The 12,467-nt window shown below is 44.2% G+C and overlaps 1 protein-coding gene across 1 annotated transcript in view; it reads right to left on the reverse strand.

Annotated features, from left to right (window-relative positions):
• Window positions 1-7,824: 7,824 nt before the first annotated feature.
• Window positions 7,825-12,467, reverse strand: part of POMGNT1 (protein O-linked mannose N-acetylglucosaminyltransferase 1 (beta 1,2-)) — a 55,194-nt gene continuing 50,551 nt past the window's right edge. The window contains exons 15-22 of the mRNA XM_063947387.1: window positions 12,357-12,429; window positions 12,038-12,166; window positions 11,827-11,952; window positions 10,488-10,552; window positions 9,666-9,710; window positions 9,442-9,577; window positions 8,642-8,751; window positions 7,825-8,336 (exon numbers count right to left, since the gene is read on the reverse strand). Of these exons, the coding sequence (XP_063803457.1) occupies window positions 8,249-8,336; window positions 8,642-8,751; window positions 9,442-9,577; window positions 9,666-9,710; window positions 10,488-10,552; window positions 11,827-11,952; window positions 12,038-12,166; window positions 12,357-12,429 (772 nt within the window). The 3' untranslated portion in view covers window positions 7,825-8,248. The remainder of the gene's footprint in view (window positions 8,337-8,641; window positions 8,752-9,441; window positions 9,578-9,665; window positions 9,711-10,487; window positions 10,553-11,826; window positions 11,953-12,037; window positions 12,167-12,356; window positions 12,430-12,467) is intronic.

A 12,467-nucleotide genomic window follows, 5' to 3' on the forward strand; every position in this document is an offset into this window, starting at 1 on the left:
ATTGCTGACTAATTAAGCTAATTGGAAACTCACAATTGCTTAATTAGCCCTGGGGGAAAGGGGGGTGCTGCTGGGCTCCTAGAGCAAGTCCCGGCGATTTTTCCTAAAAATAACTATTTTGGGAAAATTAAAGAGATGGAAATCAACTGACATGAAGTGATCCGGATATCATAAATGTCATATGGCCCCTTCAATGGATGTACTGGTTTAGGACATCAATATATCACTGTATCAACGCGTTTCGACGCTCTGCGGCGTCTTTGTCAAGATTTAACAGTGTGCTTCACACCAATATGCAGCCTCTCCTGTGTGATCACTTCATGTCAGTTGATTTCCATCTCTGCCCCCCATTTGGTACGGCTGGTTGTCTATTTATGTTTTAATTATACATTTTAATAAAAGGAGGTTTTTTCGGCCCTAATTGGCTTCCCACCTTTCTTTCTTTTTTAATTGCATACTCACCATATGAGTGATATTCACACTCTATATACGGTGTCATAAAGAAAAAACCCACACGGAAAAGAAACCTTTATGTGCTTTCTATCCTCCATTTTCAAGTAAGCATACATGTAAGGATTTATTACCGTATCTTCACGGCATCACTTTGGGTGACCCTATAAGAAGGTAGACAGCTCATATCTTTCTTTTTTGGGACCATCTTCATCACCTAGTTCTCCCTAACACAGTGGAAAGAACTTTCATGCTCATACAGGATTACACTATGATAAATCTTTCTTCTCTATTTCATGAACAAATATGACATCGCTGTGAGGATCGTTTAAAACAAGGGGACATTTGGAGCGCAGAAAGTGAGACTGTATTTTTGTTTTACATTGTTCTTGTAGGTGGTGACCTATTTGTACGGTCTACTGCTGCTCCAATTTGCAGCGCCTTAGGAAGATTTTTTTCTATTTTCCTGTTATTTTGGGCTGATGGTAGGGTTCAGGTGTGGCGCAGACTCCATGAGACCATGGACCCCATTTGTCATTATGGAGAGCTCCAATGAATTGTGTGACCACCACATTCACGGACATGAAACCAATTAATCATTTATGGGACGTGGTGGAGAGGTCCACCCGCACTCAAGATCTTGCACCTATAAATATCAAGGAGCTGGTGGAAGCTACCCAGATGGCATTGATCAACATCTCTCCAGAGGTTTTCCATTCACTTGTGGAATCGATGCCACATGGAGTTGCTGCACTTCACCAATTAGATGGTGTCCTACACGATACTAGGCACCTATCTCATGACTTTTGGCACTTCAGCATAATTCCTACTTACAACTCTGGTGTTCTTAGAATCTTTGGAATATAATGTTTTCCCAGTTATGTGGAACTTAGACCTCTTACCTGGCAGCTATTGTGGCAATAGTCTCCATCCAGGCCATTATCTGCCCATCAAGTGTATTCCCTTGATGGTTGGCATGAGTGGGCAATATGAATTCTCCACTCTCCACTTGAGTCTTCTGGACAAGGACTATTCCTTTCAGTTCTCCTTCAGGGCTGCGCTCTATGAGACACACTGTGCTTGAGTGTGCAGCAAGCTGGGGATAAATGCACACCATGTGTATGTGTCTATGTCACACATTTTCCCTTCCTCTGTCCTTCAATGACTACACCAAAAATGTTTTAATAGAAATTACAAGCCGCCACACCATTGTACTTGACATGAAAAGAAAATGGGCTGTAGATGGACCGAGGGGTTGCATTGAGAGATAGTTCTCTTAGGATTGAGATGAGCACCTGTTTAAAGGAGGATGGAAATGTACAAATGGAGAGAAACAGGCCAAAAACAGGGTTGGACTTGTCCACAGGAGTACAGCGGAAAGCCCTATTGCCCCTTCCTTAATGTCAGGTTCCAGACATGATGTGATGCAAAGAAAAAAATGCGTTAGTGAATAAAAACAATAATTATTAATTACAATTATTATATTTAATTATAATACCGACATCATTTTAATTATTGTTTTTATTCACTAACACATTTTTTTCTTTACATCACATCACAATATTTTTTTCACTAATCTTACACTTCACTCTAGCTAGCCCCATAGTGGGCTAGTTGGTAAATACAATTAAAATAGCCTATTAGGCAAAACTAATGTGAGGTTTGTTGAGAATTTTATAATATAAAATTAACGGTTACATTTTAATTAAATACAAGGAAAATGTGCACCTACTAAATCCAATCTTTTTCCTAAACCCATTTAATCTTCTTCTAGGAGTGTTGGGATTGCTGCGATTGTGAAAAGTCTCCGTTATTTCAAGGCAACCTGCCTGCCTTCTGATTGGTGCATATTTGTACTGTTTGATTGGCTTGTCATGATATCTCAATCGATTAGTTGTTTCATGTGTCAATCAATGTTGTCGGATGAGGGGTTTAATGGAAAGTGATAGTTTTGTTGGTAACTCCATTGTCGGTTACATTCTTACTTTATAAATGGTTTTGTATTTAGGACGTGAATTGAGGTAACCCTTGGATGTAACACATAATACATACCAATGCAATACAATACCATACAAAACAATAACAATATAATACAATAGTATTCATGGCTTGTTATTGATTAGATTGGTAATTTTCAAGTGGGGAGATAGCTGTATGTGTACATATAGATACTGTAGGATGAGGAAGGGTAGAGTGCAATAAATTTAAAAAATGTTTTACTTAGTTGAATGCCCTAATTCTGTAAGTCAGTGAAATGAACAAGAAGCTTAATATCATCATGCTACTGGATTGGTGGAAGATGTGTTAATGGAGAGAGTTGTCTTAATAGTACTGTGGCTGTTGGTGAATAGTGGATCTGTTCTATCCACTATTCACCAAAAGACACGGGCCCTCATTCTGAGTTTATCGCTCGCTGCCATTTTTCGCAGCGCAGCAAACAGGTTACTACTGCGCATGTGTATGCACCGCAATGTGCACGCGCCTCGTACGAGTACAAACAGCATCATTGCTGTGCAATGCTTCTTGCGACAAATCCATTCGCACAGCCGATCGCAAGGAGATTGACAAGAAGAGGGCGTTTGTGGGTGTCAACTGTTTTCTGGGAGTGGTAGGGAGAATGCAGGCGTGTCCAGGCGTTTGCAGGGCGGGTGTCTGATGTCAATTCCAGGCCCGGACAGGCTGAAGTGATCGCAAGTAGGGAGGCCAATCCCGGGATCGGCGGGATCCCGGGATTTGGGCCCAAAAATGCCGGGATTTGAATCCCGTGATTGGAGCCTCCAATCCCGGGATTCACGGGATTAGAGTGCGCATGCGCAGTTTTGCCGGACAGCGCTGAGCACTATAGCTCAGCGCTGCCCGGCTGTCAGCAAGGGAGTTACATCAGCTATGGACACGCACACACTGACCACGCTGGCGGCATTTCAAACGTAGCGCCGGCCGCCAGCCAATCAGAGCTGGCAGACCGGCAGCCAATCAGGGAAGCGGCAGCAGCCGCGGCCCCTGACTGGCTGCCGGACTGCCAGTTCTGACTGGCTGGCGGCCAGCGCTACGTTTGAAATGCTGCCAGCGCGGTCAGTGTGTGCGTGCCCATGGCCCGCCTAAGTAGTAAGTGTTTATCTTATCAGTACCTACACCCACACTCTCTGCTCCTGACATCCTCCCTCTGCTCGCTACACCCACCGGCACCTTCCCTTCCTGTACCTTACATGCTCACTACACACCCACTCTCCCGCTGCTCCCTACACCCACCCTCCCTTCCTGTTCCTTACATGCTCCCTACACCCAACCTCCTTTGCTGCCCTCCACATATACTTTCCCTGCTCTCTACACTGCTCCCTACACTGATCCCTACTGCAATCCCGGGATTGAGCATTTTTCAATCCCGAATCCTGGGATTGAAAAAATGCCCTGGGATTGGCCTCCCTAATCGCAAGGGCTGAGTAAGTTCAGACCTACTTAGAAACTGCAAAAAACTTTTTCATACCGCTCCGCGGCACATGCGAATGCACGCTTGCAAAGCAAAAATACACTCCCCCGTGGGCGGCGACTACGCGTTTGCACTGCTGCAAAAAGTAGCTAGCGAGCGATCAACTCGGAATGAGGGCCACAGTACATAACCAGTCTGACATCAAGCTCCTGGAACACACGGAATCTCGGCCTCTGTAGAGGTTTAAGAGTGAAAAGTATGTGGAAGGCTCCATTATTAATCACCACCACTAGATGTTGCTATAAGGCATCCCAGGGACTAACTAAACAAGAGAACATTTTCAGCAATACGTACGAACAATTGTTGAGTTTCTGCAAATTAATTTTCACAATTTTGCCTATGTGACACTGTTGTATTGTGTAGAATTATACTTTATCAATTGCCATTTTTTTCATGTATATACTTGTCTTAACTTAGTAAAAGTTTTTCATTAAAAATAGAATCTTATCTCTGACTTTGCCTTTACGAACGTAACACTATAGATCCACATTCTACTTATTTAGCAGCACACGCAACAGCTGAGCACTTCTCAAACTCTGAACTAAATCTGTCTATACCAAATAGGAAGGGTCACCTATTTCTTGTTGTAGCTGCTGCACCAGTGACCTAAACTATACACCACTTAGGGCGCAGACACGGTACTGTCATAAGTACCATGTAGCTTCCAGGGTGGAAACAGGCTGTAGTGAGGCAGTTTTGGGTGCTATACTGCTGAGCTCATCAGTCTGTACCAGGAAATTGCAAAAACTCATTCTTGCACCAACCAGGTGCTGACCCTAGTTATGGCTCAAAGGCCTGCTAGATGTAGTCATTGTTACCCTGTTCTCAGCAAATTAATTCTGTTCACCACTTAAATGGCATTATGTGATTGGTCCTCTACTCTCACCAGTATTTGGCTTGGGTTGTCATAACTGGAGCAACAAGAGGGTGAGGCCAGAAATGAAATGCCCTAAGGTGAGATGTTTTAAAGCATGTTTACCACTTATAGGACATGCTGTCCCCTAAATTGTTCCTGAGATAAAGGATGCCAGAATGGCAAGTGTATTCCTCATTCTGTCCTCCCAGACTATGGGGTCTATTTACTACATACTTACCTACTCTCCCGGAAGCTGCGGGAGGCTCCCGTTTTTTGGGGTAGCCCCCCGCACCTCCGGAAGAGTGGGCAGGTCTCCCGCATCCTGCTCGCACCCTAGTGATGCGAGCAGGATGGAGAGATTCGCGGGTCCGTGGGGTGGAGAAGGGGTTCAAATGACGCAAATCGCGTCATTTTAGCCCCGCCCCCTTCCCGCGGACCTGCAAATCGCGTCATTTCCCGATGCAGGGGCGGGGCTTAGTGATGTCACAGTCCGCCCCGCCCCCTGAAGACACCTGCAACGTCTCTTCTCCGGGCTTCTCCCGGAGAGGAGACTTACACAGTAGGTAAGTATGATTTACTAATCCTTGGAGAGAGGTAAACTGGATGGAGATTCTGGCCCAGATTTATCAAGTCTTGGAGATTGATGAATCACATTGTGATAAAGTACCAACCAATCAGCTCTTAACGGTCATTTTTTTAAACACAGCCTGTAACATGGCAGTTAGGATCTGGTTCGCTGGTACTTTATCAAGGTTATCAAAGTGCAATTTATCGCTCTCCAAGGCTTGGTAAATCTGGGTAAAAGTACCAGCCAATCAGCTCCTAAGTTGCCATGTTACAGGCTGTATTTGAAAAAGAACAGTTAGGAGCTGAATGGCTAGTACTCTCTCTCTCTGTGGCTTAGTACATAGACCCCCTAAGACTCTACAAGAGAAAAAAAAAAAAAAAAAAGGACTCCTTCCAGCCCCAAGATCCTTGGTCTGACAGTAAAGGCCTGGGACAATGGTAAAGATTGACTTTGTGAGCAAGAGGCCGGGGGGCCTGTCCCCTAAGTCCTATGCTCCTGGGTACCGCTGAGACTGAGCCATTGGAGGTTCTACCAGGCACCGTCCATAATAAAAAGAAACTAGGAGCCAGAGCTCATAGCCTAAGCAGGGACAAGTAGAGGAACAGGAGGATTATAGTCCTCCACCTCTTAGGGGTGGGACATAACCCTCTGACCGACAGCAGAAGATTGGCTGTTACCTTATAGATCTCAGCAGTTAATATCAACATAAATCGATCAGCACCCTTTGGATAACAATCTAACTAAACATATGTCCATGCACTTTTTTTGTAACTATTAGGAGGATCTCCAATTTGTCAGCCTTAACCCTCTTTAACCCTCAACCAGTAGAACCACCATGCTCCCGTGCTTGGATATCCACCCGCAGTACAATTATCTCTCAGACCATGGTCGTCTCTTAGCCAGAGTAGAAACTGACTCCGGTCTAAATATGACCTTGGAGACTCCCTTTAAGCTTATATACAAGTAACGCTTACAACTCATTATTAGCATACTGATGTTCTCAGAGGTTGGGAGAGTGAAGCTCCACTGGTGACACAGGAAATATTTAATCAGAATGAACATTTATTTGTTTTTATGTTCTACTGTTGTCAGTGAGGTAAATAACAGTGTTTTATTGTTTGGTGTCACTTATTTAGTGCACATTAAACAGCTCTCAGAAAATGGACAGGAACAATTAGATGACTTCACACAACATGCACAACACGGAAACACGTGATGAGATGTCCCGTAACCGTATCAGAGCTACTGATACACAACACCAACCACAGCTTTCCCACTAGCGTAATACAGACCCTGGTCCACGTAATGACACGGAAGATCGACATGCATTAGGTCAACATGGTCATTAGGTCGACATGTACTAGGTCGACAGGTCAAAAGGTCAACATGGTTTTTCTTTTACTGTTTTTGGCGTCGTTTTCTTCGTAAAGTGACGGGGAACCCATATTAGTGCACCGTGTCCCCTCGCATGGCGAGCGAGCTTCGGGCAAGGTGCCTCGCTCCGCTACCACTTCGCTCGGCACAGGTTACCGTTCCAATCGTTGTCCACGTGGATCGTTAAGTATGAAAAAAATCCAAAAAATGAAAAACAATGTGAAAAACTCGTTGACCTTTTGACCTGTCGACCTAATGCATGTCGACCTTCAGTAGTCGACCTAATGACTGTTGACCTAACGACCGTATCCCCATGACACACGGTATCCAGGTAACTGGAACTCTTCGCCAAGTACTGAATGTGTCCGCAGAGCAGGACCGGCGACTGTGTTACAGATCTGCGAGGATATAAAGTCTGTGCATCACCACGATCAGGTAGAGCGGAGCGCTCTGTAAAATTACAGCGATCTACAGATTTCAGGAGAGCCGTCAATGAAAGACTTCATTTTAAAATGCGCTTACATCTATTTACATACAGTAACAGAGCCAAACACTAAAACCTTTGTCAGATTTACCTCACAATCCCATAACATACAGGACTGTAACTAAAAACCCAAATGAACCCAAGCCCCCAGGGTCAGCGTGCCGGCTACGACGGGGCAGAAATTAATAACTGTTGTCACTAAGCATTAGGGTCTAAAACCAGCTGAAAAGTCAGTTTGATGGTTTGTGTGATCCGGCCTAGAGTATTATTTAGTTGGGCTGTTGCCAACTTTCTTGTAGGAATTTAGAAAATGAATGGGGGACCAGTGGTGGTGACCTATTAAGAGATTAGTCAGTAGACTTTGGAAAGTATAAAGGACATTAAGAAGAAGAGTAAAATGGTATAGAGCATTATACTGACAGTCTAACAGAAATAAGGCACTGTAAGATCTCGGATATTACCAGAAGCGGAACAACCATCCTTATCAAAAAATCTTGAATATTGTCAGAATCCATCTCGTAACGCGCTGGAAACTAACAATATAATCCTATATATTAACGCAGTCCACAGAACTCAAACCGTAATCGTAAATCCCCCCCCCCCCCCGCAAAAAAAAAAAAAAAAAAACCCCAAAGAGACATTCATGAAGTCTGTCAATAAATAATGTCCAGAAGTCACACATCAATATGTCCCACAAAACAGCAAAACAAATATCCTTTGAAAGTACTGGTAAGTTGAGTCCCTTCCTCCACTTCCGTTAGTGGATGTTAGTGTAACCTGACTGTGCAGAGGATGAGAGCAGAGTACAGGAAGACCCTGATGCCTCAATACATGAGAAGTCCCCCGTAACAACAGTGGATCAATCCATTCACAAGGTATAATATAGTGGTCAATGTACAGAATGCTACAGCCAGAGCTGCGTGTTCCTGCAGACTGCAAGGCGGACACGTTGTACAGGAGAATTCTCAGCCGGCAGCAGAGAAACACGCAGGTCAACAGGACGGTTTGTCAGGACCTCTCAGCTAGGTGTCAGGACTGGTCAACTGCAGCGACAGCAGCTTCTTCTTTGGGGGGAGGTTCCAGGTAAATTGGGGTCACCGATGGAGGTTTCTTAGTCCTGTAATAGAGAGAACTAATTAGCAGTCTGTCTGGGCTAACTGATTCACATTTCGTAGGGAATGTTACATTTCCGCATATACTGGTAATGGCATAAGGAACCCTCCCACCCCAAGCACGGGTTTCAGTTGGGACATTCAGAATTTCTACTTGTTTAGAATATCGATAACAACGTAATGTCAACATTGTGAAATGCAACTAGGGTTAGAATGCAATCAGGATTAGAGTTAGACTTCGTTTTATACTAAAATAGTGTAGACTGGTGCTAATTCCTAGGCATGTCCATGTTGTAAAAGTTTTACTCACGAGTATGGAGAAGAAGGAAACCCAACCACCAAGAAATGGTTCTTCTTTCGGAATAGACGCCAGAGCCCCTTGTGGTTACCTCTGACATCAAGGTCCCACACGTGAAGGCACTAGGAAAGACAGAAAATCTCATAAGGTAGAACACATCGGGGAAAGGAATGGGAAAAGGAATAGGGATAGAAGGGTAACCGGACTACAGAGAGTGGAAAAGTACCATGAAGAAAATTAAATGGTGGCTAGAAAACACCAGAGCGAAAGGGATGCCATGAGTAGTAGAGGGAGAGGAAGAAAAGAGGTGAAGACAAGTAGTATGCAAAAGAAGTCTGTCAAGAGAAAATAAGAGCAAGTAGCGCATACCATCCCACCACACATGGGTCATACAGAGATGGGACCCATGGATGTAGAAAATGTGGGAGAGGGGGTACCTTTGTCCAAAAGCCACAGGGCCCACCCTAGAGAAAACATTTGGCCCCTGTCATGGAGATAGAAGGTAATACTTCCCATCGATGCTATGTGACAAATTTGTGAATTTAAAGCAGAGAGAGAGATGGAGGGTGGGGGTCTTCCAGTTACGGGCTTTGAGACTTTTTAGCAGCGATGAGGTCATGGGACAGCAGTTTGATGGAAGCTTTACGAAGATCAGGATGGGGGTAACAAATGACAAAAATCCACAGATCTTTCTACATGGAAGATTGAAGTAGAAGTGTATGAACCAAAGTCCAAACATATCAGTGGCGGGAACCATGAAGTTTATTCTGGAGATTTTATAATCTACAGCCATTAACATGAAAATAAATCACCTTTGCAAGCTGAGACCAGGTGGTGAAATCGGCTTCCTGCTCCATCCGGATGTACATTACGTAGGTCTTCCCCTCAGTGTCCGGGATAAATGAATCCTCACAAGGATTTTTACTGTGATCCAGCACCTCTGCCTCACTGGGAGAAGAGGAGTCTCATCAGCCGAAACCTCAGCAAGCTGACAATAACTAGATTAGTAACAATGAACCATCTAAAAAGAACATACCTCAGGATTCGGTGTATTTCTATCTCATAAGCATCCTTCCTCAGGCTGCACAAACACACAAGGACATCATTTAGTAAGTAAATAGAATCTTTCATATCCAAGTAGTTCAAGATACCATGAATCTTGTGGTGCCCTAGTTCTGCACTATCCACCGCCCTATGAGCCTCCTTCCATCCCCCACTCCCTCTGATGCTTCTTTCATTGTCCCACCTATCAACTAAGGCCACCATCATATCCCTATGGATCTCCTTCCCCTCCTTTCCTACAGACTTCCATCCCTTGTACTACATGAATTTCCTTCCTATCCCATGGCTCTCCTTTCATTCTCTCTCATATCTCTACAGCTCTCCTTCTACCCTCCCTCCTATCCCTATTCCCCTCCTTTCTCCCCTTATAAGTAAGGTTGTTCCTTCCACACACCATCCCATCCATATTGTCTTTTTCCACTCTCCTTATCTCTATAGTCTTCCTTTTGCCTCATGTCCTACTAGCCCTTCTTCTAATCCCTAAAAGCCCATCTTCCACACTCCTATCCTGACCTCCCTTCCACTTTCCCACCGACCCTCATTTGGTTGCCTCTCCATCCCTACTTCAGCCCTCCCTCCTATCCTAGATATTTTATAATCTCCCTTCTATCCTTACAGCTCTCCCTCCCACACTCCCTTCCATACTGCCACCCAACATGTCACATTGGTCTTTTACAAATGCAGATTAGCACCCCCCCCCCCCCCCCTACAGTTCACCACAACCATATTTACAATATATATATATATATATCTATATATCGTGTACTTTTTTTTTTTAATGCAAACCAAGTCTCACCTTTCCACGTTTGATAGCTGCACATTAGGAACAGTGTTGAACTTGTGTTTTTTAAAATAAGCTTCCTGCGTAAAACAAGTACGAGATAGTAAAGGTTAAGGCAAGTTACAGAGTGTAGTGTATAGGTCCAGAGAGAGAGAGGGAAAAATATATCTGCACAATACAGATCTCGTGATTTCCTAGACAGATCATATGTTGGTATTAGTGAGCTCAAATCAGGGACTTCAATATCAGCCTCTCTGATGAATAACTTGTGCTCCAATGAGTAACTTGTGCATTACACCAAAAGTATATTGTGCTGAAAATATTTATTTAAGTTGATTCTATGTATATGGTGAATTTGCCCTTTACAGTAAGATGTTATGTGTCATGTGTGTGTCACGGCCCTTCACATGACTTGTTCCGGGGACAGTGGCAGGCCGGCCGGTACACCTATTAAATTATGACTCCAGCCTTCTAAGGTGAGCTCGGGGAGGACAGAAACCTCCCATAGAGCAAAAGGGCAATGTGGCTGAATGAGATCAGCATCTCCTTCTGTAGAAGTACTGAAACAGGGGCAGTATGGTTGGTGTAATGGTTAGCATTACTGCCTCACAGCAATGAGGTCATTGGTTTGATTCCAACCTAACTGTGTGGAGTTTGCATTTTCTCCCCATGCTTACGTGGATTTCCTCTCGCAATCCAAAAATATACTGGTAGGTTAATTGGCTACTGTCAATAATTAACCCTAGTGTAAGTACAGTATGTGTAGGTACATGGGCAGACTAGATGAGCCAAGTGGTACTTATCTGCCGTCACACTCTATGTTTCTGTGTTGCCATTAGACTACTCTGTAAGCCCGTACTCTACATGCCTTGCTGTTGCTGTCTCAGAAGACTAATACAGTCTACAAAAAGGGATGCATTGCAGTATACACTCACTAAAGGAGATATAGGAGGTCCAGGGTTCCAAGTGTATTATGTAGGTCAGTTCTGTCATTACACCAAGACTATATACATTCCAGGAGATCATGTGTCTTCTAGGACAGTCCTGGTATTACTCCCTGGGTGTGCAAACACAGCAGGACAGTTGTGATATTACACCCAGAAGAAGATGACTAGGTCTAGTAAGACAATTGAGATATAATATCCACAGTGTATAACGTTGGTAGATGATAGGTCAGTCCTGCTTTTATGCCTACCTGGAAGTACTCTATAAACTTGTCAGGAGACGCTCATTTTACTCTCGGTGTATACATTCAATAGATGAGATACAGAATAAAGAGAGAGTAGGTCTCTGGCTGGTAATGCCAGTAAAGGAAAGGGATGCTAGTCAGCTCGACAAGTCAAAGATGTCTTACATGGAAATATCCGTTCATGTTGAGGCCTACTATGCCGAAATGATAGGATCTGGACACATCTGGAATCAGACACTCCCGTCCCTTTCTCTGCTCCGGCATTCGCATCCACATATCCCAGTCCCACAGCTAGCGGACAGGAGATGAGATACCAGAAAGTGTCAGTCACTCCCGCTGAGACAAAACACCAAATACCCCACCTACAGTCACTCACCTTCTCTGGCGTCGGCCACTTTGGTTCCAACTCATTCTTGTAAAGATTTTTATTGAGCACCCAGCCCAGACCTGGCATGGTCTCCACTCTGTAGAGAAGTGAGGGGTCTTCAGCTGTGTGTTCATACCCCTGAGAGATAAACAGATAGCAGGATATTAACAGTCAGCACTTACCGCCGAGGCCGCTCCCTAAAATACTCCTGCCCAAACACTGCCCCCTCTGTCATACATTAGAGGGGCAGACTATGGTGAAAATTACACTAAATCCCTACCTCCTTGTGTGAGCTATAGAGCTGAAGTCATTTATACAGACTACGTACCTGATCGTTCCAGGCAGAGATGCAATACAGGCTCTCATCCTCCTCCAGCAGATGGATGGTCTGACTCAGGAAACTGCACAGACATTAAATATCCCAATGAGTAAACTAATA

This window comes from Pseudophryne corroboree, chromosome 12 (assembly GCF_028390025.1).
Source record: "Pseudophryne corroboree isolate aPseCor3 chromosome 12, aPseCor3.hap2, whole genome shotgun sequence".
Lineage (NCBI taxonomy): Eukaryota > Metazoa > Chordata > Amphibia > Anura > Myobatrachidae > Pseudophryne > Pseudophryne corroboree.